Source organism: Phalacrocorax aristotelis, chromosome 1 (assembly GCF_949628215.1).
Source record: "Phalacrocorax aristotelis chromosome 1, bGulAri2.1, whole genome shotgun sequence".
In the NCBI taxonomy this organism is placed as follows: domain Eukaryota; kingdom Metazoa; phylum Chordata; class Aves; order Suliformes; family Phalacrocoracidae; genus Phalacrocorax; species Phalacrocorax aristotelis.
Window position 1 is genome coordinate 191,403,546 of NC_134276.1, and position 25,649 is coordinate 191,429,194.

The 25,649-nt window shown below is 38.5% G+C and overlaps 1 protein-coding gene across 1 annotated transcript in view; it reads left to right on the plus strand.

The window, feature by feature from the left end:
- The window catches only part of CFTR (CF transmembrane conductance regulator), a 91,792-nt gene that overhangs the window by 41,093 nt on the left and 25,050 nt on the right, over positions 1-25,649 (plus strand). The window contains exons 12-21 of the mRNA XM_075081127.1: positions 5,382-5,476; positions 8,143-8,229; positions 9,112-9,841; positions 10,987-11,115; positions 13,327-13,364; positions 14,567-14,820; positions 15,877-15,956; positions 21,420-21,570; positions 22,677-22,904; positions 24,997-25,097. Coding sequence (XP_074937228.1) covers positions 5,382-5,476; positions 8,143-8,229; positions 9,112-9,841; positions 10,987-11,115; positions 13,327-13,364; positions 14,567-14,820; positions 15,877-15,956; positions 21,420-21,570; positions 22,677-22,904; positions 24,997-25,097 — 1,893 coding nt within the window. The remainder of the gene's footprint in view (positions 1-5,381; positions 5,477-8,142; positions 8,230-9,111; positions 9,842-10,986; positions 11,116-13,326; positions 13,365-14,566; positions 14,821-15,876; positions 15,957-21,419; positions 21,571-22,676; positions 22,905-24,996; positions 25,098-25,649) is intronic.

Sequence of the window (25,649 nt, forward strand, 5' to 3'; positions counted from 1 at the left end):
ACAGTAAGGATTCAAGTCTGGAACTGAGTGCTTTTTAGTAAGTAGTTCTCTGCAAGAGGATATTAAGAGGTAGCTTGGTTAATTAATCAGGTACATGTCTACAGTTTAAACTATGTGAGAGCAAGTTGCTTAGCCTTGCTTCGTAGTGGGGGAGAGCAACAGGCATGTCAAAGTGAAGTTCATCTCATCCTAATGTAAACAGCCAGAATAGCATAAATGCCTCTTCTAGGCAGAAAGTCTACGTAATATTTGTCATATCTCCACTACAACTGTTGCATCTCAGACATGTGGGCTCAAAAGCTGGCTACTTTTATACTTTTTCCACCTTGCACTGGTATGATCCGCTGGCATGAGCAGACTCCTCTAACTGAAATTCTTGTCTGTGGCCCAAAATCATGGGCAGGTCAGCTGTAAAGCTGCTGACACAGTGAGTTCCCTGGGGGAACTGGAAGTAAATAGGATAGCACAGTTTCTTTATAGCAGGGGAACGTCTTGATTAGAGAAAAAAATAAACTCAAACTCCCAAATACACTGAATTCGAGATTATCAGCAATCAAGTAAATATGTCTAACAGAGCCCCTCTGCAATGTTCTGTGTTGATATTGTTTAGTTAAAACCCTGTTTCAGTCAAGACAGCAATCCCCACCCCTTTCCCTCTCTTAGGTAGAGGGCTCTGGACTGATTACCTTGGATGTTGTCCTATCTTCTGTGTCACTTCTGGAATCATACTTAATTCACTTACCCCGTGTTTAACTTACCCACATGCAGCATACCAACTACTTCATGTTTCAAAAATCTGTTCCACAGGAATGTTTCACCATAGAGAAAGTGAGTTTTGCCAGCATTTGTGTGAGTTTTGGGTGAGCCTGACACCCTGCTCAAGGTCACAAACTCTTGCAAAAACAAAGCTTATGCTTTTGGATAGTGAATCCTTCATAAATGGTTCAGATGAAATATGACAAGCTTTGGCAGAGAGAGCAGAGTTACCTAAATAAAATAAAATTTTTAAAAGTAATTTCTGATTTGAAAGACACTAAAGAGATCTGGTTTTCTGGCTTCTGGCCCAGGAAAATGAGGACTCGAGTATGTTCAAGCTGGTTACCCAAAAGGCAAAATACAAAAAAATTATTGAAAATTCTTCATCTTGTAAAAATTATCAGAAATGTTCCCTAGTAGGTATAAGTCTGAAATGCAAGACTTGATTTCAAAACTTTAAAACTTCAAATTTTGCAGTTTGGTTCACATCTGTCTTACTTTCAAGATAATTTCTTTTCTGAAAGTTATGCTTTCTGCAAAGTAACGTTTCAAATTAATTATCTAAAGATTCTTAGTAATGACTGAATTCAGATCTGGAGGTTTGTTTCAGTTGCATTTCTACCTCATGGGTATAGCAGAATTGAGTATGATTGCTTGGAAGTACAGAGACAATCATGTTAGTGAGAAAGCAGGTAACAGTAAATTATCCTCTTATAACTAAAGAGGAAAATTATCAAATAAGCTGGAACAGTACTGGAGCTCCTGCTTGAAACCCTTTGTGCTGCTTCTGCTTAACCTATATTCAGCTTTCCGTGATATTTTATATGATAAAGGCTTCAGTATTTTTCTTCTAATGTATTGCAAATAGTCCATACTACAGAAGGGGAATTGCAAAATTATTTCAGAGGCATCTTCTCTAAAACACAGAGAGAAAGAAGAAAGTGAAAAAGGGAGTACTTTGGTAGGTGAGAAGGAGGTAGAAATGCGAATGGGGGGATTTTCTGGGAACTGTGAAAATAAACCCCGGGAATGTTAATGGCATTGAAAAAAGGAAAGGGGATGGAGATGGTCAAGAAACTGGAATGGTAGAAAAAAAAGGAAATTAAATAGAAGAAAGGGTTGGTGAAGAAGAAATGGAGAGAGCCAAGACTGCTGCTCTGTTCCATCAGTTTCATGACAGTTTTATCTTTTTGGAGGGGAGGCAGAAGAGGGAAAATTGAAAGCCACATCTTTACGGACATACTTAAGGAAAGAAGAGGGGCCCCATAAGTAAAATACATATGTTCTATCATTAGAACTGCTTGAGTAGTTTGAGTAGCGTTGGATATATAAAGCAACTATTTGCTGAAAGGCATGGTTCTTAGAAACTATTTTCTGTCATGATTTTCTATGTTAACTGTTGCTAATGATTTATCAAATGCTTTTCATGTCAAACAGTCTCTATAGAAAAGACTTGGCCTGTGAAGTCCATTCTGAGGCTTCCTTTTTTCTAATGAGACCATATTTCCTATTCACCCTTAAAAGAGATATTACCTTGAATGATCTCAGCTATGTTCTTCCATTCGAAGCCCAATGGTATTATAAGGGTCATCCCTTTGCTGCTGAGGTAGGTGAATATGACATTTACACTGTTAAAAATGCAAACAGATATTAAAAGGGGTGCCTTCTCCTTGGGTGTGCAACATTTGTTAGCCCCTGATACTAGAAGCACCCATGAAAATAATTAATGTCTGAACTGTGGGGGGGTTTCTTCTCTGAATAGTTACCAATAGGTTTCTCAATTTAAGCATTTAGAAATAGATACGTTAAAGAAAATCCAGTGGCTACTTTATTAATATGCTGGGTTTTGTGCTGTTCAGCATCATTACACTAGGTTTGTCCCTGGCTTGATTTCACTTCCTGCATAAAATGACAGCAAGGATGTATTTGGACCAGCCCTATGTACTTTTTTACAATAGGAGATGCATGTTCCAACAAATAGTATTGTGTGTCTATTGGAATTCATCACTCTGCTTACACCTTTGAAAGAAATTACTAAACATTTTTAAAATTATTATAATTACAGCCTGAGAAGTTCTTTGTCTGTTCCATGCCATATATTACCGTGAGGTGAAGGGTAGAAGAGAGCAGAAGGGGAACTCATTAAAAGTCTGATTAAAATTCCATGTTGACACACCTGAAGAGAAATATATCTGATGAAATCTCACCACCATTTAAAACAATGGGAGCCCTGGAATTAATTTCACTAGGGCTAGGATTCTACCTTGTTTGCAGGGGAAGACACACTGGGGCCAGTTCTTCACCTGGGCTTTTTTCAAAGTAGAATCAGGAAACAGCAATGGCACCAGCACCATTACAGGCAACAGTACTGGTAGAAATGGGGAACAGCTGAAATCAGCTTAGATATCTAGATACTTAACCATGCAAATCCCAATGTTCAGGTGAAGATATTGGGTAAATGTCAAAGTTACAGATTAATAACATGACTCCCACATGCACAGTGAAACCACAAGTGATCTGAGCAGGTCATCTCAAATAAATGCCAGAAAAGCTTTTATGCCAGAATTTGACATGTTCTCTCTAAATATTTCATGGCTTATAGGAAGACGATTTTATCACATTCAGAAAATCGTCCATTAAATATGTTGCTGACACTGTTTTTCTCATCGCTCTTCTGCAGATACCTGAGCTGTTACCTTAGTACCAGGGATTTGCTTGTGTGGCTCTCCTTTCACAAGAGGAAAGTAAATAGTTAACACGAGAAGAATTTAAAAATCACCTGCAATAGCTTTTCCATACACAAGAGCATCTTGATTTTAAGGTCAGAATCCTCTAAGTCAGGAAGTAAACGCTATTATCAAATTAAAGAGTTGGGAGAATCTCTCATTTCCTGACAGACCAGGCAGTCAATTTCTAGCCCTTGAGTGGCTGGACCTTTCATCTGTCACTGACCCAGAGCTGAACAGCATTGTTCACTCTTTTCCTGAGGTCAGGCCAATTTACAAGGGAGGAAGAAGGAAACATTTCTCTCGAAGGATTTTCATTTATTTATTTATTTATTCTGCAAAACCTCAGAGGCTTCAAATGCCAAAAGGCTGCCCCACAGAGAGTGACTAGCTGTCAAAATCACAGCAGGTATGATCAAAATTGGATTATATCTGACCTCATATGAAATGTGAACTTCTAGAGAGCAGCTCAAGTTAGAATCCCAGGTTATATTGCCCTGGAAGTCCTTCTCATGTCTTCCAGACTTTTTCCCAGCAGCTGCAGGATTTCTGTGGGTGCTGCAGAGTGCATGCAGACATCTGAGTTCCTGCATGCCCCTTGGCTGCCTGGGGGAAGAGAGACCCCAAAACAGGATTCCTCTTCCAGGGCACTGGCTATAGCCTGCTCCCAGAAGCTGACTTTCTGAGAGATTTTGCATGCCACTTTTTTCCCCCAGAAGTTACACTAAAAGGAAAACCTTTGCAAAGCATGAGAACACTGGAGCCGATTTTGTCTGGTATCAGATGCCTCAGTCGGCTTCCTTGGCTGCGGGAGATCCCTACCTTGGGAGCAGGAGCATGTGCACAGGCAGTGAGAGCGGCAGTCTGGTGCTGCTGAGCGGGGGGCTTCCAGCTCAGTGCACGGCAAACTGCCCTGGAGTCATACCCGCCGGAAACCTAGGTGCCCTGGGACACAGGGAGGTCATCCAGCCTGCGTTACTGGGAAAAGTTCCCTGAAACCACCACCACCACAGTGGTAGTGGTGTCACTCTATTGGCTTAAGGACATAGGCCAGGTAAAACTTGAAGGCGGAATTAATATTTTTTGTTAGAGCAACTGTAAAAGTAGAAAACCTAGACAGCCTTCAGGCACACAAGCCAGTCTCCATGTCTCCACTTCCTTGAATTGTTGTGGCTTGCGTGGATCCTCAGTTTCAGTGCTATATACTCTCTCAAGAAAAAGTCTGGCCACCTCTGCCAGTGGGGCACAAGGATGTCCTTTTCTCCTTTCTTTGTCTCACATGAGAGTGAAATGGTATTTTTCTGTTTTTATCACTGGCAGAAGATCAATTTTTTAGCACAGTTGTGAGCTGTATGTAACTTACAGCCCAAGCAGTGGAACCTGGCTCCCAAACCTTTTGCAAACCTTGAGTATTCCTAGCATTCCTTGCTAGGAATTTGTGCAAACCTTTTTTTAATGAACCTGCCTGAAATATAAATTTCTCTGGGTTTTGAAGAGCTCAGATCTAGAGTTTGCTTCTTGTTCTTCCTAACTTCAGTGGCAAGCACATTTATCATTGTTATCTGACAGAAAACTGGAGTGGTTGACCTCTTGGATTGATACTGTATGAAGGTACATTCCTTGCTTTTATGGTGGTCTAGCAATTAAGACAAATATTTGTTCTTGAGATCTTGCAGCTCGTGATTGTTCTCTGCAATAGAACAATATGTTTTCTTTTATCACCATTTCTGATTACATAAACAAATGAAAGAAATAAACCTCTGTGGGACTTTTTCTTTTTACAACTTCTGTCTAACCTGTCTGTACACTGTTGTACACTATGCTTCCGTCCAGTCTGTAGCTTGAGTTTCCTGGATATGGAAAATACATGTCTGATTCTTAAAAAAAAATTGTTAACAGGACATTTCCAAGTTCCCAGACAAAGATTATACAGTGCTGGGCGAAGGTGGAATCACTCTGAGCGGAGGCCAGAGAGCACGAATCTCACTAGCAAGGTGAGTATTTTGCTCTCTAAGTAGCGTACTGTTTCATGTATAAGGAAAGTGTTATGACTAAGCACTTAAATACATGTGGAGAAAGTCCTGCTAAATAAACGTCCTCCAGTTATATCAGGAACTTCATTTTACTATCAGAAATCTTAGTTTTGCTATGCCGTTGTGTTTGTGATACACCTGCATATTTATTGAATTTTAGAAGTCTGATGTCAGACACATGCTACGGTTTAGCTGAAGATGAGTCTTTCCCTCCCTGATGCAAGATGCCCTTTGGAGACTCAGACTTTTAAGTGCAGCTTTCTAAGTACCGAAGAAACCCATACAAAGATACAAATAAGAAACATTCCAGGGCCTTTCCCTGCTATGACACTTCTACAAAGCAGTTTATATATTGATTAATGACATGCTTGCTCTCTGCAGGTAACAAAAATGAGAAAAATGCCATGTTTCAAAAAAATGTTAGTAATAGTTTTGGTCTTTTTCTGTTGTAAAAAGAAAAAGTGGAAAGCAATGGCCAGTCAGTACCTATGAATAATGGTCTGGCCTTGTCTCTTTGACCTTCCAACATTAGTAAGTAATCTTGAAGGTCTACAGAACAATAACATAGGTGTTTGTCTTATAAATTAGCTATGTGTTTCAGCAGAATCACTTCGCTATCATAAGAAATCCAGTAATGATATCTCTGATGTGTAAATGGCCCCATTTATTTCTGTGCCAAGTGCAAACCGTGCTGGTTCCCATGCTCAGAAACACTGGATAGAAGTAAAATCACGTTAGAGTGATCCACACTGGCATCCCATGAAAGATGTGCATGTCTGTGTGAGACTAAAAGATGGATTCATTAAAACAGGGAGGCTTTCAGTGATGATCTTTCTAGCAGATTTGTGAGAGGGAAGAGGAATATGGATGGTTCTGTTTTACACAGTAAGATAAGAGAGGAGGGGGAGGAGGGGAGGAGCAGGCAAAGCTTTCGGAGCAAAAAAAAAACCCCAACCAACAAAACCCAATTAGATTTTCATTTAAAATGCAGTATTTACATGAGGTGTTTCCCAAATTCTATGAATAATCATGTCTGTCACTTTTCAGATGGTCACAGCTCATTTACTGGATGGTCACAGAACTGAGATATTTATTGTCAGCTATATAATTATTATTTTTAAAACAATTAAATGTCCCAAAGACAGTGGCTGTATCTGCTTTACGTTTTGTTTGGGCTCCAGTCTAACCTCAGCATACAGCAAGGTGTGCAGGTGCTGAGGTGTGGGTGGCAGATGAAGCTCTGAGAAAGCTAGAGGAGAAAATTCAGGATTACAACCCTCAGCTGTACCCATCTGCACCAGCGATAAGCTGGACGTTATTTACTTGAACTGGCTGTGTACACGTCTCTGGTGTACTCTGTGCAAAGTCATGTGAAATGAGAATCCCTGCTGGAAGTGCCATCATCCAGCTGTCATGAGAAGCAGACAGAGATTGTCTGAGTCAGTCTTACAAAGCACTGTCAGTGCCTGCAGCAACTGGGGGAAAGAAAGAACAAGAGAAAAACACAGTGCATGCCTTGGGTTTGAGCTAGCTCACTGGCCCGGTACCGCAAAGCCAGTCATGTATAGCTACTAAGTCCAACATACAAATGAAAACAATAATCTGAGTGCTACCATTATTCCAGGAGAAAAATCCTGCAAACCTTTTGCTGATGAAAGTGCCAAGAACAGTATGAACTTTTTGTTGTTGTGCAGCCACTACATCATAATGTATGGTCAGTGAAATCCATCGTGACACAGGATTTTTCAATAAAGTTGCTTGGTTTATTACAATAGTATACTATAATTGAGGGCTTTTTCTCCTGGGGGTTAAATATTTTCACATTGCTTAACATAATGATTTTAAAACTCATTTTCAGAGTACTTTAAAATGTACCTAAATGCACCTACCTAAATTTTCTTTACTAATTATACCCTGATTTATATCACATCATGATTTTCGTACTCACAGAGGAAGGCAAGGGGCCTTTTTGAACTTCAAATGGATTTAAAAAACCTCCTCTTAACCACAGGTTTAGGTCTCAGTGAGCCACGTCCAGGCACATACAGCTTCATGTCCTAACGCTGCAAATAGTTTTTTATGTCCTGAACTCAAAACATTGTACAGTCTCATTTCAGATAATCTTTGCAAGATCGTGGCTCACTAATACCGTTGTCTTTGCTCACCAGTTATTTCCAAGTACCTTTAAAACTAAGTGCTGAGACCCGAGTCTTTTCACACACTTATTTACATATATGTAATATTCCCTCAGGCACCAGTAGACGTTTCAGTAGGTACTAAATTCCCATTTAAATGGTCATTGTACACTGATGGAGACTGTAAGATTCAGGCCATAAACAGACCTTTAGAGGAACCTGTGTAAAAGGCAGCTGTACAGCTTCCTTTGCACAGAAATTAATGGAAAACTGAGTAGGTTTGTATCGTGGTCTGCAGCAAGGAAAGGCTTGATTGAAAGGTGTCTTGTAAGCACATTTAACATTGAACTCCAGCTCCATATTGATGCTGTAGGAAAGTCTTTCAATTACAAGTTTTTGAGACAAAACTGTAAAGGCATTCTTTTAAAATTATATTTATGTAACTGTATAAGGCTTGTGAAAGTTAATGTGATTTCCCTTTTCTCTGTTCAGAGCAGTGTACAAAGATGCTGATTTGTATCTCCTGGATTCTCCTTTTGGACATTTAGACATTTTTACAGAAAAAGAGATATTTGAAAGGTACTGTATGTTTTGATAGATTGTATTTAAGAATCCCACCAAGCAGCACAAAGTCAAACCAAGAACAGAAATTTAATAACAGTACAAAAATACTGAAATGACCAAAATTATACCTTTTGGGGATGTTTATTTTGAGGGATTCTTGTGACTGAGTATTTTGTGTTAACAGTAGGACAGTGTACTGAGCTGGGAACAAGCCTGGGCTGGGTGTAAGCATTACTGCTCTCTCTTCCATCTCAACGTATTGAGCCTGCTATAATCTATTACTCCTAGAGTGCATGGCTTTATATCTGGTGTGTCTGTGTACCAGAAAGGCTTTCATTTTAAAACACTTACCCGGTTTGTAAGTATAAGATTTTACAAAAAACTATATTTTGTCTTGTTTTACCAATCACTGAAAGACTGGTCACTTGGAAGTGCCTGCTGGCTAAGAGATTGGCAGAAGGTTGGCCAAAACCAGAGGCTTTTGGTTTGTCCTGGTGGTGTAGCTCAGAAGAATAAGGACACACACTGCCATACACGAGCTTTTCAGTCACCATAAGTTTGAATTTTTGAAATTGAGCTCATACTTTTAAGTTTGGTAGCAAAAGATCTAAGTAACCTGAAGATTAAAAGGAATATTTCATTTTCATGTTGAACTATGCTTTTTGGATTGACCTGAAAATGATTAAATTTTCCCCCTTTTTGGGTTCCTGTGATAAAGTAGCTACCCCTTACACATCTCAGCCTTACCACCTCCTTTGTAGTTTGAGGGAGCACCCAAGACTGCTCATACTGGGAGGGGGGCAGGTAAAAGCAAATAGACTGAAAGTTGAAAGGGATAAACCCAACATTTAATCATGAAGACAACAACGTAATTTATAACACTTTCATCTTTTATAGCTGTGTGTGCAAGTTGATGGCGAATAAAACTAGGATCTTGGTTACTTCAAAACTGGAACACTTAAAGATTGCTGACAAAATATTAATTTTACATGAGGGGAGCTGCTATTTCTATGGAACATTTTCTGAACTTCAAGGTCAACGGCCAGACTTCAGCTCAGAGCTGATGGGATTTGATTCTTTTGACCAGTTCAGTGCGGAGAGAAGAAATTCAATTCTAACCGAGACTCTCCGACGATTTTCCATTGAAGGAGAAGGCATGGGATCACGAAATGAAGTAAAGAAGAATTCTTTTAAACAAACATCAGATTTTAATGACATAAGGAAGAACTCCATAATTATTAACCCCCTTAATGCAGGTAGGAAGTTCTCAGTGCAGAGGAATGGGATGCAGGTCAATGGGATAGAAGATGGCTACAACGACCCACCAGAAAGGAGGCTCTCGCTGGTACCTGACTTGGAACAGGGAGATATGCGTCTGTTTCGGAGTAACATCCTGAGCACTGACCATATACTGCAAAGTCAGAGAAGGCAATCTGTGTTAAACCTGATGACGGGCACCTCTGCGAACTATGGCCCAAACTCTTCCAAAAAGGGAAGTACAACATTTCGGAAAATGTCTATGGTGCCTCAGACAAACCTGTCTTCCGAGATAGATATCTACACCAGGCGCGTGTCTCGTGACAGTGTCTTGGACATAACTGATGAAATCAATGAAGAGGATCTGAAGGTGGGTGTTGTTTTACATTCATCTTGGTTCTAGATATGGTGATAGTTTAGTGCCATATACTACTACTACATTTTTCTACCCAACTATGTCATTTCTAATGCAGTACTTCTCTGTGGAATATCTTTTTGGAATATCTATGAATTCTTTTTAAAATGGATATAATCTTGAAATCCTTGAAATCCTCAAAAATGTATTTCGCCTGATGTTTTAATATTTTTTGAATGCTATCTGTTGAGGTTTTCAACACAGAATTTTAATCTGCTGCACTCTAATCTACCTTTAAGATTACTCATTAAAATTAAAGTTGAAACCATAACATGGAAAAACATAGTTTTAAAACACATATGTAAAATTGACATTTGAAATGTTAAGGCTCGTGGAAAAAATAAAATACATTTGAAGTACTAGGACAGTTTTTAAAACCGGAATTTGATTAAATTTGACAAAACTGTCAAATTGCTTAGCTCTTATGTTCTGATACAGATAATGAACAGATGAGTAAGCTGGATTTTATTCTGTTTTTATGGATGTGCTGGGAATTATGAAACGAAAGTTGAGTTTTATACCAAGAGCTGGATAAAAATTCGTTTTTTCTAATAACTATCAGCTGGTTACAATTAATTCCTTTCATTCTCAGAAATGACAACTGATTTTCACAGGATAGGAAAATTTTCTGAAGTAGTTTCCTAGGTGGAAAAAAGTCTACAAGAAATACTTAAACTCATATTTAAATTAATAATTTGCTGAAGCACTGCCCATTTTTTTCTTTTGCTTTATTGATCTCAGCAGAAAAAGAACCCCCTCAGAGTATTTACAAATTTACTGTAACAACACAATAATAACCTCCATTTAAAGAAAATAGCTATTGATTAACCTTTTCTGGGCTTCAAGTAGTGCTGGAAAAATCTTGTCTGTTTCTTTCAATGTTCTCTGAAAATTTCAAATCATCTCTAACTGTGTTGCTATATCAAAGATGACTCAACCAGGCAGTACCTTCCTCTCCAGCCATTATCAGCCAATTTGAGTTCTGCAGCTCAATTATTTGGAGTGAATTAGCAGAAAGAAAGACAGGATTCATGTGCCAGAAATTCTCAAATATATATATTATTATCATTCTGACTATGGTCTTATCAATTCTTTGACAGGAATGCTTTACTGATGATGCTGAAATCATGGGTACTGTTACCACATGGAATACCTATTTCAGATATGTTACCATCCACAAAAACTTGATTTTTGTTCTAATTTTATGTGTGACTGTCTTCTTAGCTGAGGTAAGAAAATCTGCGCTTGAGGTCGTGTTACTGCAAATTATGTTTTTTCAAAATGTGTTGCTTGTGATAAAAGGATAAATGGATAAAGGATCAAGACAGTAGCTAGTACCTATTGCTTATTGGTAACTGCTGTTAAATGACGTTGCAATGACTTTTCTACTATTTAGATAAGCATTTCTCACCAAAGATAGTGATCAGTGCATGGCAGCAGAACACCCACCTTCTCAAATCATGTTGGTTATTTTCTGCTCTGTGGTACTGTAAATAAGAATTGTTGCCCTATGTAGGTCTCTTGTTCACAGGTGAATAATCTTCTATTTTCCATTAACAGATATCTTTGTAGAGCTTTGAGGGTTAACAACAATAATTACTAGACATTTTTTTGATGAGCACATACATAAATTCTGGAGAATTGCTTTCAAAAATGTTACTAGCTTTGCTTGCAGTGAAAGAAGAGCGGTGAGAAAGGCAGAGACCTGAATGCCTGTGATGGCATTTAAAGATGGATGAAGTGTTCCTGCAGCATGCAGAGAAGAATTTTTCCAAGCACAGTGGAAAACACTGTCAGAAAAAGTGCTGAAGACGACCTGTCTGACCATGCCAGTCTATTTTTCTTGCAACAGAAATTGCGTGCTTTTTGTCTTGCCTCCCAATTTAGGAAAGACTTTTAGCATACGTACAGAATCTCATAGAGTCCTCTTTTACAATTAATATCCTAAATCAAATGTTTTTCTGAGGGAAGGAACATGTTTTGGAGAGAAAACTGGGAGATTAATGAGACTGTATTCATATGTCAACCCATAAAATATGGTACCAATTTCTCTTGGCATTTTTCAACATGAACTGAAAGAAGGCTCCATTGGGAATATAGGACTAGTTTCTGGCTGAATGTTTTTGGAAGTTTTGTGGTGGCACTCAAACTTCTAGTGTCATCAAACCTGGAGAAGGATATGACTGACTTTACACTAATGTTATGTTGCTGGTGATTTAAATTAGTTCTTTTGGACCAGGAATAATACCTGGAGCTTAGATCTAATGTGAGATCCGAAATTTTTAAAGCACCTCCAAAAGCATGACAGTATTTAGATGTGTAGCTGTTCTTATCATGTATGTTTTATTTTCATGGTAGTGGAAAATGGCTGTGTATCCTACAACAGCAAAGCTGAAGGTGGATTGTAGGAAAAAGGAAATTTTAACCTTGAGGTATATCAGATTTATCCCCAGATATTCAGCATACATTGATTACAAATTTTTGCTTTTAAATTAGACTAAGACCTTTTTAAATAATTCAAAAGCCTCATCTTCTCATTGAAGAACAAATCTTATGACAAAGAATGTATCCAAGTTAAACTTTCCAGTGTGACTGTTGCTTAAGTAAAAGCCTATTCATAAATTAATGGTCTGGAAGATATTCAGTCATAGCATAGACTATATAACCTTTAGCAAATCTCTGTGCATGAGATGAAATACCATGCCAAGTCGTTATGAGGCCTGTGCTAACACTTTGTACCATTCTGACCTTAGACAATGAAGAGGCAATGAACACCCAAGTGCTGAACTGAGAGACTAGTGACAAGTAAATTGAAAGTGGTTTTGACACCCTTCACAACTGGATGAGATTATTGTGGAAATGCTAGAGATGCTATTTTAGATTTAGAATGGATTGTTTTGTATTGTAGGTCCCAAGGAAAATTATGTAAAACTAACAGTCAATCAATATGAAATAGATATATCAAATGTAGATATCAGCTAGCAAGAACGACAATGCAAAAATAAGTGTTAAAGGTTTGACATTATGCTTGAATAGCTGCCTTCAAAGATACTGAGAGTCTTACTCTTTTAGGGCCATCAAGAAATATTAGGCGTTAAAACTTAAAATATGTTAAAGCATACAGTGACTGTTCCTTGACACTAGGAATGCATTAGCAAGCCTTCGTTAACAGTGTGGTAAAAAAACAATAAAAGAATATTTAGGCACTTGAGAGCCTGATGTAATACAAGACTAAATGTAGCTTTCCTGGTGGGATGCACTAAATGGTTTCTGTGGAAAAAGGAGCAGATATGACAATGTTTTTACTTCAGGGGAGTTTGACTTCCATCCATTTATAATGCTCTTTCTACAAACAATTATAAAGTCAGTGGAAGAAGATAAGTAAGAAAAAGTACATAATATGACAAGGAAAAAAATGACTCTGTTTTCTTTGGCCACAGGTAGCTGCTTCTGTTGCTGGGTTATGGTTTCTTAACAAGTAAGTAGTGGTGATAATTTGTTGAGAGATTGGAGTCTCCTTTATAGTGATTTTTGCTATAAATAATTAGTAAATTCTGCCAGAAGTCTATATGGATAGACACTAGCTTATATTCAATAAAATGGTTCATAGATGGATGATCTAAATACCTCATGTAGGTAGTATCTTAAGCTGGTACTTCTTTAAGTGTTAACAATCAAATGGTTTATGCCTTGTTATTGAGCACATAGCAACGCACGCAAGACATTTCCTGGGTCAGCTCACACTAGAGATACATGGGCTTGATTATCTTGAATACCCTGTGGTTCACCACTGTCTCTCAGAGGTGCCAGGTGAGCCATTTACTTTGGAACATCTCAAGCGAGCAGTTTCTGTAAGACCCCACTTGTACAATTTCCTTTGCTCACCTATGAAAATTTCCCAGAAGTTGCAGGGTCAGACAGATGAAGGTTGAAACATCCTGAGCAGCAGCATGGCTTTTCCTAGGTTAATGCTTTTCATCCCTGTTTTAGTCCTGCAGCACTAAGTCTGTATGTTTGAGTATAGAAAGCATATGGTGACCTAGGTCTGATCTGGAGGAGAAGAGATTTATGTTGACATCCCCTTACAATAGGTCACTAAAGCCTTTGATTTTTATAGTACACCTGAAGCATTTTACTTCCACTTTTTTCAACACTCAAACTATTTTTTCTGGTTAAAAGAAGTGGGTGTGTTTTCTTTGATTAGGCTAGTTTTGTCAGTGATTAGACTGGCAATAGATTTGCAAGAGACTACCAAAGCAGTACAGTTTCACAGCAGTTTGGACACAACTGTTGGAGGGGTTGCAGTTATATACCAGGGGCTTAATTTCCAACTTCGTAAAAACCCTTCATTGCACAACTGAAACTAATTTTAGGAATTACTACAAATGCTGATAAGTGTCTGAATCACCAAAGGAATTTGAGGAGCTGAATAAGCCATTTATTGCCTTGCCCCCTGAACACACAGTGAGAAACTTTGCTTCAGTGGAACATGGGTTACTTCATAATTTATGGTTCATACATACAGGAATATTTAAAAAATGACCGGAAATACATATAACAAACCATTAACGTAGTTCTAAAACAAATGAACGTTGTGATACTATTTGTTTAGTAGAGAAAATAAAGGAGAAAAACCTGCAATTTCCAGTAATGCATTTACTTTTAATTTTCACCATACAGGACAGCTTCGAAAGCAAATGCAACACAATCAGAAAACAGTACCTCTGACAAACCTCCTGTGATTGTCACTGACACTAGCATCTACTACATCATTTATATCTATGTAGGAGTGGCAGATACTCTGCTGGCCATGGGACTCATCAGAGGTTTGCCACTTGTGCATACCCTTATAACAGTGTCTAAAATTCTTCATCAAAAGATGGTGCACGCAGTTCTTCATGCACCTATGTCAACATTCAACTCTTGGAAAGCAGGTAACTGAGATGGGAACTGATTGATTCGTGTATGGGTTTCATTTCAATTAAACAGTTTTCATTCTGTTAAGGGATACTGTTGCTTTCCATTTACATTTACATTTACATTTTCAGTCAAGCTGAATGTTAGAAGTTTGCCACATAAAGTAATTTGTGAAACTTTTCATGAACCTTGACGGCACTTTAAGTGTGACATATTTCAGTTGTCAGTTCTGATTCTGAAATATCACCTTAGCTGGAGAAAATTAACTGTTAACTGTTTGAGGCAATAAAACCAGAATTACTTCTAATGAATAGACTTTGTCTAAAACTGCAGTAGAAAAGATATAGTCAGCTATGTGGTGAGTGATAAGGAGGCGGGTGTGGATGATAAATAGTGCTTTATTTCATGAGTAGCCCTACTAAAATGGCATAAAACATCAGTTAGTGTGCCTTCAAATTTGGCTCTGGAATTGACACAGAGATCATTATATATCTGGTGCAACAAGTTACATCTCCCCACTGTACATGAAATTCCTATCCCATACCCTTCTTACTGGTGCGTACTAGATTACAGGAGACACTGGTAAATGACAATACAACTTAGGGTTTCTCCTTAATTTTTCCATTATATTCTTAATTCTGTTACCTGGTGATTAATACAGTAATTCAGCTCAGAAGCTAAGAAACAGGTGTACGAACTCATACAAATGCTGATGTGCAAATTATCTGTGTACTAGCAGAGCCTGCTGCATGAGGGGAACAGACCTTATGCTTTATACCTCTGCTTCTGTCCTGTCTAATGATGTTCCTTTGTTTTTATTACATTTTCCTGATTTTTTTTTCTGAGATTCCAAGAGCTGAAACAGAAGTTGTGGAGCCAAATTTCTCCATGGGGAAAGAAGCTGTAGCTCCACTAAACTGTAATGGAATTGCTGGTACTAGAAAAAATCCTGTGCTTATCCTTAATATTTTGTATTCAGAAAGAGTTGTACTTTTTGTTAAAGTAATAAATGTGGAGCTTTTCAGGTGTTAAAATGTTTGACTATTTTTTTTCTTTTTTTTCTCAATCCATAGGTGGTATGCTTAACAGATTCTCAAAAGATACAGCGGTACTGGATGACTTGCTTCCACTTACAGTATTTGACTTCATTCAGGTTTGTAGAATAAAAATTCTAAATTTTGCTGTCTCATAGCACTGTAAAGTTTTGGTCATACATCATGCAAAAGAAATATTAATAAAAAGAAGTAACAACTGGAATTAAATCCCTCGTCCTTTTTTCAGTCTGTATATCCGTTTACATAGCTGCTTATCTTCTAAGTCATTGCTTCATCGCTTCTATTTTAAGTACTTGCCTATATGTGTACCTCCACTGTTTGTGCAAACCACTTTTAGTACTCAGGGTCAGAAACATTTTTGCCCTGCAGACCCCCACAGTACAAGTGTCCCTACCCTGCCCATATTTAACTTCAAAGTGTAAAGGGCATTCCTTAGTTTCTTTCAGTTATCTTGGCTAAGATTAATATTTTTTTCATGCTAACCTTTGATTGCATTCAGTCATTTTCATTACTTTACCTCCTTAGCCTCTTCTGTTCCCAATTTGCTAGCATCACCCTTAATTTCCTTCTTCTCTTTCATTGGCTATAGTCTCGTTTTTTCTGTTCTTTTATCTTATCTGGAAACTCTTCCGGGCCTGCCTTACTGGGGACTTTGACCCATGATGATGTGCTTTCAACTCTCAGTTGGGCAGTTCTTCTCTTTTTTTTTTCTTTTTTATTTTTTCCCCTTCACAATGTTGACTGCCTAATTTTGTCTTTTATCCTTCACCTCTTTGTGGCTTCCCATGAGTCTCTGGGATTTAGGCTGAGTCTGTCAGGCACTGGATAACTATTTTTGATGGAGGACACCTTTAGATGACTCTACTCCTTGGAGGAATTTTACATCCCTAAGAGTTGTAGAATTGCAAACTTTTTATTTTTTTGAATGGAAAGGCTTGTTTCCAGCATACCTCTTGGGAAACTCCATGCATTGCAAAATCTTGAATTTTTAATGACCTTCCAATTCATCCACACTGAAGAGAACATTGAAGAAATACAGAGATGGAGGGAATTCCAGTGCTTCTCAAGGAGGCTGCCTTTATTTGCTCTGCATCCTGCCTGTTCTGAGATTTTGTGGCTCTGTGTGGATCCCAGCACTCCCCATTACTGTTCCACCACTAATGCTGCAACACCAGCTTTTCCTCAGGTAGAGCTGGTTCCCAGAATAAAATCAAAACCTTCCCTGGCCCTCCTGTTTCTCTCTACCTTTATTTAGGAGAAATGCAGGCCTGACTTAATCAACCCAAACACTCTGCTGCACAGATTGCCTGTCTCCATCTGTGAGTTTGCTCTGCTTTGCAACCCCTACCAACATGATGGTCTGATCAAAACTGAGTCCTTTTCCTTCTATCTGTGTTAGTAATTGATAACTTTGGCTCATGACTTGAGAGAGGCCAATGCAGCTCCACATGAAGAGGTTCAAGGACATTACAGCTCTACTTCAGGTCCTGCTGACATCATGCAGATCTGCTGAATGAGTAAACAGGGACATTGAGATCTTCTCTGAATCATTAATGTCATTGATGTTATCAGGATTCACTACTGTCTTTTCTCGTGTTGCCATTTTGTTTCTGATATTTTGGATCTGTCATGGGAATGTTACTCCAAAGTTATTTTAGTTAGTCTGTCTCTACGTTTCAAATTCTCCACAAGAAACTGACTAGTTTTTAATGTTTTCAAGGATAAGGAAAATCCCTAGATTTGGCTTTTCTGTTCTGATGCCTTTCAGAGGCTAACCTATACTCTAATGTCCCATAGAGTATATGGCATAGAGTCACCTCTGTCTCCTCAGTCTCAACCGCAGAGGCTCCTGGACATGCATGATAAGTTGCCCTGTCTTTCCAGGTTCTTGTGAAGATCGTTGAACCTACCTGCTGTCTTGAATACTTTTTACCAGTCATGCCTTCACAAGATATTTCTTCTGATCCTCCACAGATTCAGACTTGTTTGGCAGCTTCAGAATTCCATAAATTCTGCCAATGAACGAAGTCAGATTCTGCTGAAAGATAGAGAGAAGTTATACACATGACTTTCTCCATCTGTGCTGATTATTGCAGAGTCACAGAATAGTTGAAGTTGGAAGGGACCTTCTCCTAGGGCCTGGGTCCTCTCCAAGCCCTTTGCTCAAAACTCGGTCAACTAGAGCAGATTGCTCAGGGCCATGATGAATTTCTTATATCTCCAAGGGTGGAGACTCCACAACTTCTCTAAGCAATCAGTTCTGTTCTTTGACCATCCCCACAATAAAATTCTTTTTCTTATGTTTAAATGGTATTTTGTGCATTTTAGCTTGTGCCCATCACCTCTTATCTTCCCACTGTGTGCCACTGAGAAGAATCTGGCTCAGGCCTATTTGCTCCACACCAAATACCTATCGGGATTTAGATAAATAAAATACAACTTGTAAATGTATACATAATTTATGAAAATTTGCATATATGCACAATTTAATAATTTATATAAATATAATAAATACTACCAGATTCTTCTACAAAGTGATAAGATCCCCCTAAGCCTTCTCTGAAGGCTAAACAATCCCAGCTCTATCAGCCTGTCCTTGTATGTGAGATGCTGCAGTCCCTTTGTCATCTTCGAGACCTTTCACTGGACTCACTGCAGTATGCCTGTATTTCACTTGTACTGGAGAGCCCACTCCAGATAGAGTCTCACTGGCGCTAAAGAGAGGGGAAGGATCACCTTTCTTGATCTCCTGACAATGCCGCCCTTTTGGCCTCCCTTGCTGTAGGGGTGTATTGCTGCCTCATGGTCCACCAGGACCCCAAGGCCTTGTCTGCAAAGCTACTTCAGCTTGTACTGGTGAGTGTGGTTATTCCTTCCCAGATGCAGACATTGATAGAGAAGTTTAGCTTCTAAATATACTGGGATGCCTAAATCCAAGTCTTGTGGGGATAGAGACTTGGTCTCGGCTAACCTTTACATTTGCATAAGTTTGTTCTTCTGGCTTCTGAGCTTTTCACAAGAATTTGATGCAAAATTTTACAGCTGGTTCTTATTCCCTCTTCTATGAGAAAGAGCTAGTAGACGAGTCTAGCTAACTGCTTGTTTAGGGACACTGCCTCCTTCTCAGTTGCAGCTCTGGATGTCATGACAGTTTTTCTAGGACTTTTATAGATATTAGATATATTGCAGACCTTCCCTTTTAGGGAGCAGGGCTTTTCATCCAGGATGAATGAGGCTTCAGGATGAAAGAGGCCAGGGTTACTCTCCAGTCAGTGGGATATCCCCAGCTGCCCATAAAAGAAGAAGTGGTATTAACCCTTACATCAACGACAAGAGATAGCAACTGTGATGTTTTCTCTGACAGCCATCTGACCTGCTTGCGTACATTTTGGATATGAATTGTAGCCAGCTAATGATGGCAGCAGCATTGCCACTAGTTTTAACATCCACCTTTTGAGTGGGACTGTATTAAACCATAGGGATGAGCATGTCACATGAAGGGTGTCCAAAAGATTATGACCCCACTGGTAGAAGACTGAGATGGACATTTATACCTATGGTCATGACTGTTTTTCCTTAAATGATGAACCCCTATTGGTAAACCAGATTGGCTGCCGAAGTCATCATCACCCTGAACCCTTGCTGAACTGCTGTCTCCACCACCAGCTGTGTTTTCCAAACTGGCGACACAGAGGAAGCACTGGAATGTGTCCCCCATCTGGCCTCTGTCCCAGGCCTGAAATCTCAGCACCTGGGGCCACTGCAGCTCAGCACTGTGGCTCTTAACCGGGCTGCATGAACCCTCTGCTGCCATTCCCCGAGCATATGCCGATGTAGCTGGCTTGTATGTTGATTTTTGCTACTGCCTTTTTATAGAAGGTGTCATCTTCTGTTTGACTTTACACTTATATTGTGTTTGGAGTTTTTGAGGTAACACAACTTTTCATATTCAACTTTTTAGTGAAATAACTGTTGGACAAGCAGAGAGAATGATATGGCGTCATGGTGGCCTTTGCAAAATTTGAGTAAAAGTTTGGAAGAGGAATTAAAATAGTCTCTGTGTGACTGTGTAATCTCAAGTAATGTGAGAGCTGTATAACTTGGCTCAATATCGATTGAACAACTAATTCAATTCTTAACAATTAGAGATACAAGAGGTACTAAATTATGCCGTTTGAAATAATGAGTAAACGCAAATCCATTCTTGCATTGCTACAGACCAGTGCTATACAGCCTGCACAAGCATAACCCATGTGTGCCACCATTCGTTTAAGAGAAAGGAGGAAAACAGTGAAAGAAATCTTTAACTGGTTCAGCTGTTACAGTAATCTTTTTTCGTAAACCTTGATGCTGGTATTGCATTGCTCAGATTTCTGATGAAAACAAAGGGTAGGAAACCTGGAACATGCTTACTGGTTTGTGAAATACCTCTGACTTGGAGTACTGTACTGGGAATTTAAATCCTTCCTTGAATTTATCTGGATGTAGTAGAAAAAGCATCAATTGCAGGTTTCTTCCTAATGTGAAATTAGTTTTGCTTTCCATCTATTTCTTTGCTGACTGGTTATTTGCAGTGATATTTCAATGCAATGTTCATCATTTTGTCCAAACTGTCCATCTGCAGTTGCTTTAGGATGATAATTTTGCAGTTTGAAGTAGTTTTTTAGCATGAAAGGTAACACCTTGATACAAAGCAAAGCTTTGCTATTCTGTGTACACTGATATACTTGACTTTCATTAGACTTAGGTATGATACAAAAGCCGTCTAAGTACTATAGGTGTTAGTAGCATAAAGACCAAGGCCTGATTTAACTGAATCTGTCTGGAGCTGCTAGGGATGAGGTCTTATGAGAAAGGTAGTAGTCTCTGGTGGGTTAAATAGATTAACTCTGGAATTATTTTGATCCTTTTGAGTCATCTGTCACCGTAAAACATCTGTTTTTCTCCTAAAACTGCTGATTTTTCATACCACAAGTCCTCTTATGACTTATTTTATGTCTTCTGATCAGGACGACTAGTAGTGTTAGCTTCTTACATGGGTTACAGTCCCTTAAGCAAGTGATGAAGTGCAACTTCCCACTTTTTCTAACCCTCAAAAAAACCTGCTTGGCCCAGAACCTGCAGCAGACTGTCACTCAGGTCCTGACAGTCTGGCACACCTAGTCCAGACAAGACAGGGACAGGACCATTAGGTCTGGGAGGTGGCTGCGGATATTGCCAGCATCATTCTTAGAATTTTAACTGGAGAGTGAGTGCCTGGCTGCCCTTGTTTTTGTGTGGCTTCCTAATTTAGAAGCCTGCAATACCAGTTGTACTACAGAAGACACTTCCTCCATCTATTAGTAAAGACGGCAGCTTATTTGAACAGGTTATGGATCCGGTCTCAGTTATTCATGATCTTTTCATGGAGGTTTGTTCTCAGCTGCAAATCCTGCTTAGGCTAGCACTTTATGTTTGTTGAAACAATACGTAGTTACCATGGGAAAGAGATTCATCACCAATCTCTAGTCTATAAAATGACAAGTTTACTATATCAATAGTATTTTTCTTTCATTCTACAGTTAATACTGATTGTGATTGGCGCTATAACAGTAGTCTCAATATTACAACCCTACATCTTCCTGGCATCAGTGCCTGTGATAGCAGCCTTTATTGTGTTAAGGGCATACTTCCTCCACACTTCTCAGCAGCTGAAACAACTGGAATCTGAAGGTAGGAGCAGCAAAATTGGTAGACTTCTAAATCCACAACAAATCAATTGAGAAGTGATTCACCCTTTCACCTCTTCTTTGCCTTTTCTCTTGCAAGATGCCATTGTCTCTGGGAGCAGAACACGTATCTCCTTAAAGCCAGTGCTGTTACTGATTCAGCCAAATCTGAGTGCTCTGCTACCAAAGAGCAATGGAGAAGATCTTTTTAAAGCTGGGCTTTATCACCACTGCAGCTGAAAACAAATAAAGTCCTGACATACAGTTTTATTGAGAGTAAATGCAACTTGAAAAATTGTGGTCAGACTTGATATGTGCCCTATGAGTTTGTTTGTTTATAAGAAAAATTTAGAATGGATGTATCTTGATTGCAAAGAATTCTTATTTCTGAATAAGTTATTTAATTAAATTTCCTCCCTCTCCCTCCATTAAGAGACTAACATGTTCCCAATAAAATGGAAAACTTCATCCTGAAGTGTGGGTTTGCAGATCAGGCACTGTGGCCTGGCTTTACAACAAACTGGCAGATCCTCAGCAAATCAGTCTTGAATCTTAAACACTGATGATCATCTTCCCTTTTACTTAAGTGTAATTCTGAAGTTTCTCAGATCTAAATCTAAATTTCTTTGATGCTCACAGGGATGCAGCATTGGCTCACCACTTTTTACGTAATGGAAGGTCTGATTAAAATTACCATGTCAGTACAGTGGAATCCAGAGCATTGAAGTACTCTGTCTGTGCTAAAAAAACTTCACTTGATGGAGTTATCAGAATGGCAGGAATTCATTTTGGCTGGGGAGGAGCTGCCTTTCTCTTGTGGCATCTTATAGCAGGCCAAGAGCTTCCCCAAGTAGTACACTAAATATGAAGAATTAATGTGATCCTTTCCTGGCAATACACTGAATGGAATTTCAACCCATTCATGCAAAGACTGTTGTTGTATATCCTGTGCTAGGATTACTTCAGTCATGTACTCCAACAACATGTGTAAATTAAACACTGACAATAGTTATACTGCTGGGAGTTAGACCATAGGGCTGTGTATTTGCATTATATCAAAAGTATTTGCTTATGAGTGTTTATGATGTTTCTGATTTAAACACTTTACAGCTCGGAGTCCAATATTCACCCACCTTATTACAAGCTTAAAAGGGCTGTGGACACTGAGAGCTTTTGGGCGGCAGCCGTATTTTGAGACCTTATTTCACAAAGCCCTGAACCTACACACGGCAAACTGGTTCCTCTACCTGTCAACGCTGCGCTGGTTCCAGATGAGGATAGAAATGATATTTGTTGTCTTCTTTATTGCTGTGGCGTTCATCTCTATCGTAACTACAGGTACAATAACTTTACTGGAGTGCTGAAATGGAAGTCTTCTGCTTCTCTTTAAGAGCTCAGCTTTAGAAATTTCTGAGGGGAATAAACCGTTGCAAAATTCCATGTACATCAGAGTCACTGATTTAACTATGTCATGACAGTAAACACAACTTAATGAAAATAGAAATTACACCATTATTATCTGCAGTCTGGTGCTGTAGGGTACTCCTTAAAGGGATTAATCTGAAAATAACATCTGAAGGGACAGAACTTTCCTTTTCTTGACTGTAATTGCTGTAGAAGTAATCTCACATGTTTTAAACCACATTAATGTAACCACGTTAGTGTACTTAAAAGCTTGGATGTTGATTATCATCTGTATAGCTCAATGTTTTTTAGTAAATAGAGGTTAACGTTCCTCTCATTTGCAAATGGCTAAGACATGCGAAGTTGTAATGATATTTTAAAGACACACCAATAGCAGAAATAGTCATCCAGTACTCTAATTCCCATCCCACTGATCCATTTTCCAATGTGAAGTTTTGCAAATTCCATTCAAAATCTCAAAAATGGCTCACCTCTCCTAGTAAACCCAGTACACGAATGAGAATCACTATGCCTTACTATCTTGTGTTTGAAATGCTGCCCGTGGCTGGCCAGGCATAGCAAATCTCCAAGCAGAGAATAGATGAATGTCCCCAAAATGTTGGAATAATTCAGTTCTGTGGAAAAAGTCAGCAGGTTTAGCTACAGATTACTTCAAATACAGTTTTTAATTCACTACGCTTTTGTTGCATATGTTTTTTGATTTTGATTCTCAGGAGTTATTCTCCCTCTCCCAAGTTTTACACTGAACTTTGTGTGCAGGATCTGGATGCAGTTTCAATACTGTGGTTACTGATGAAGAAGAATTTGCTGATTTTGTGAAGGAGGTTTTTGGTTCTAATAATATCCAAATTTCATTTGATTATACTTCAGTGTTGAAAAGGAGTTATATAAAAGTGTACATTTTATTGAATATTGTACTGTGTATGAAATGCTATCCTCTGTTTCTTGTATAAGGAACTCTCCTGATTCTTAGGAAAAAAAAAATCCGACCACACAAATACTTCTATATGAAAATACACATCTACAGTACTTTTCTTACAAAGGAGAGTTTTAATTCCCCTAAAATTCATAGGAAAACAATATCCCCTGCTGCCCTTCTCATTTTTTACTTTGTGTGCTTAGTAGTTTCGCGTTTTTTAGGGAAACTAACAGTTTCTTGTTTTATTGTCTTTCTGGATATTTTATTTGAAAAAACGGGTTAGAAACACTTTTAAAAAACGTGAAAATCTGTCCTCTTGCCACCATCGTAAACTTTACTGTTACAGGTAATAGGATCTTGGAGCAACACTAAATTCCTTTTCTTGATCTGTCAGCTTTCAGGAGGAATATGTTGCTTTTATTGTTTACTTGTATAATTACTCTGATAATTAAGTTTGTTGAATAAAGCCATAGAAGAAATGGAGAAATCGTAGAAAGGCATTTGGCTTAAATTCTCAATTCCATTTAACACATAGTGAGATTAAAAATCAACAGTGGGGTAGTTTAAACACTTATATTGTGTTGTATGAACTCATAAAGAAAAAACCCTGGAAAATCCCATTACTGTTAGAGAAGACAATTAAAGCAAAAGAATTTATATCTGCATCTTTGTGGAACAGTAAGGAGAACATGTCCTCTGTTTATCCAGGAAATGAAAATGTAAACCAGTGCAAATATTTTGAATTTTAAAGTGGTTAGCTGTGGTGTTTTAGTCAGGTAAGAGCCATTTCACAAATTCATGTGTGTTGGAAAAAGGCAATCAAAGTCAAGATTGCAGAGGCCTGATTCTGTTCATAGCTTAAGTAGAAAGACTTAATTTTTTCTTCTGCCAAACCAAGATCAGGGTTTCTAGTGAATTCAGTGCCAAAGCCAGATGTTTAACTCATGATTAAACTCTCAGTCCTTTGTGTAACCAATAAATCCATGTTTTCTCCATTACATAAAAAGAGGAAGAGAATTTACTAATTTTCTGATTTGTATTAGCTTTTTCTTTGCGTATAAATGGAATGTGTTTTTCTCTCTGCAGGTGATGGACTAGGTCATGCTGGCATTATTCTTACTTTAGCTATGAACATCATGGGAACCTTGCAGTGGGCAGTAAACTCAAGCATAGATGTGGATAGTTTGGTAAGCATAAAATGCACTGTGCTGTGCTTTCTTTTGAGAAATTGCCTTATTTTGTTGATTATGGGTGTTCAGTGAGTTATTTTCAGAGTTGGATATCAGGCAGATGTGTCAGAAAAGTTCCCCTCATACCTTTCATAGCAACCTACCAGCTTTGGCACAGCACAAACAGTTTTTCTAAGATCAAAAATTTGCCTGGACTAGAATAAGCAACAGCAAATAATTACATTTGAGGATTCAGATTGCAGATGTAGGGGATGGGAAACTTCAAAAAGGCTTGGAGTTGTTTTGTTGTGATTATATACCTTACCAAAGTCTAAAATATACCTTACTCAGTCTACTTAAGGACTTTGCACAGCAGGTCAGGATGGATGTTTTTAAGCTCTTTCTATGAAAAATCAATAGTGATTTTAAAATCTGTCCTAGACTTCCCTGGGGGTCTTCATCTGGTTTTGTGTAAAATAACCTCTGAGATAATGCCATTTACCCCTCTAATTTGCATAGTTAGTTAATTAGTTAGGATTGGCTTTAAAACAGAATATTTCACAACGTTAA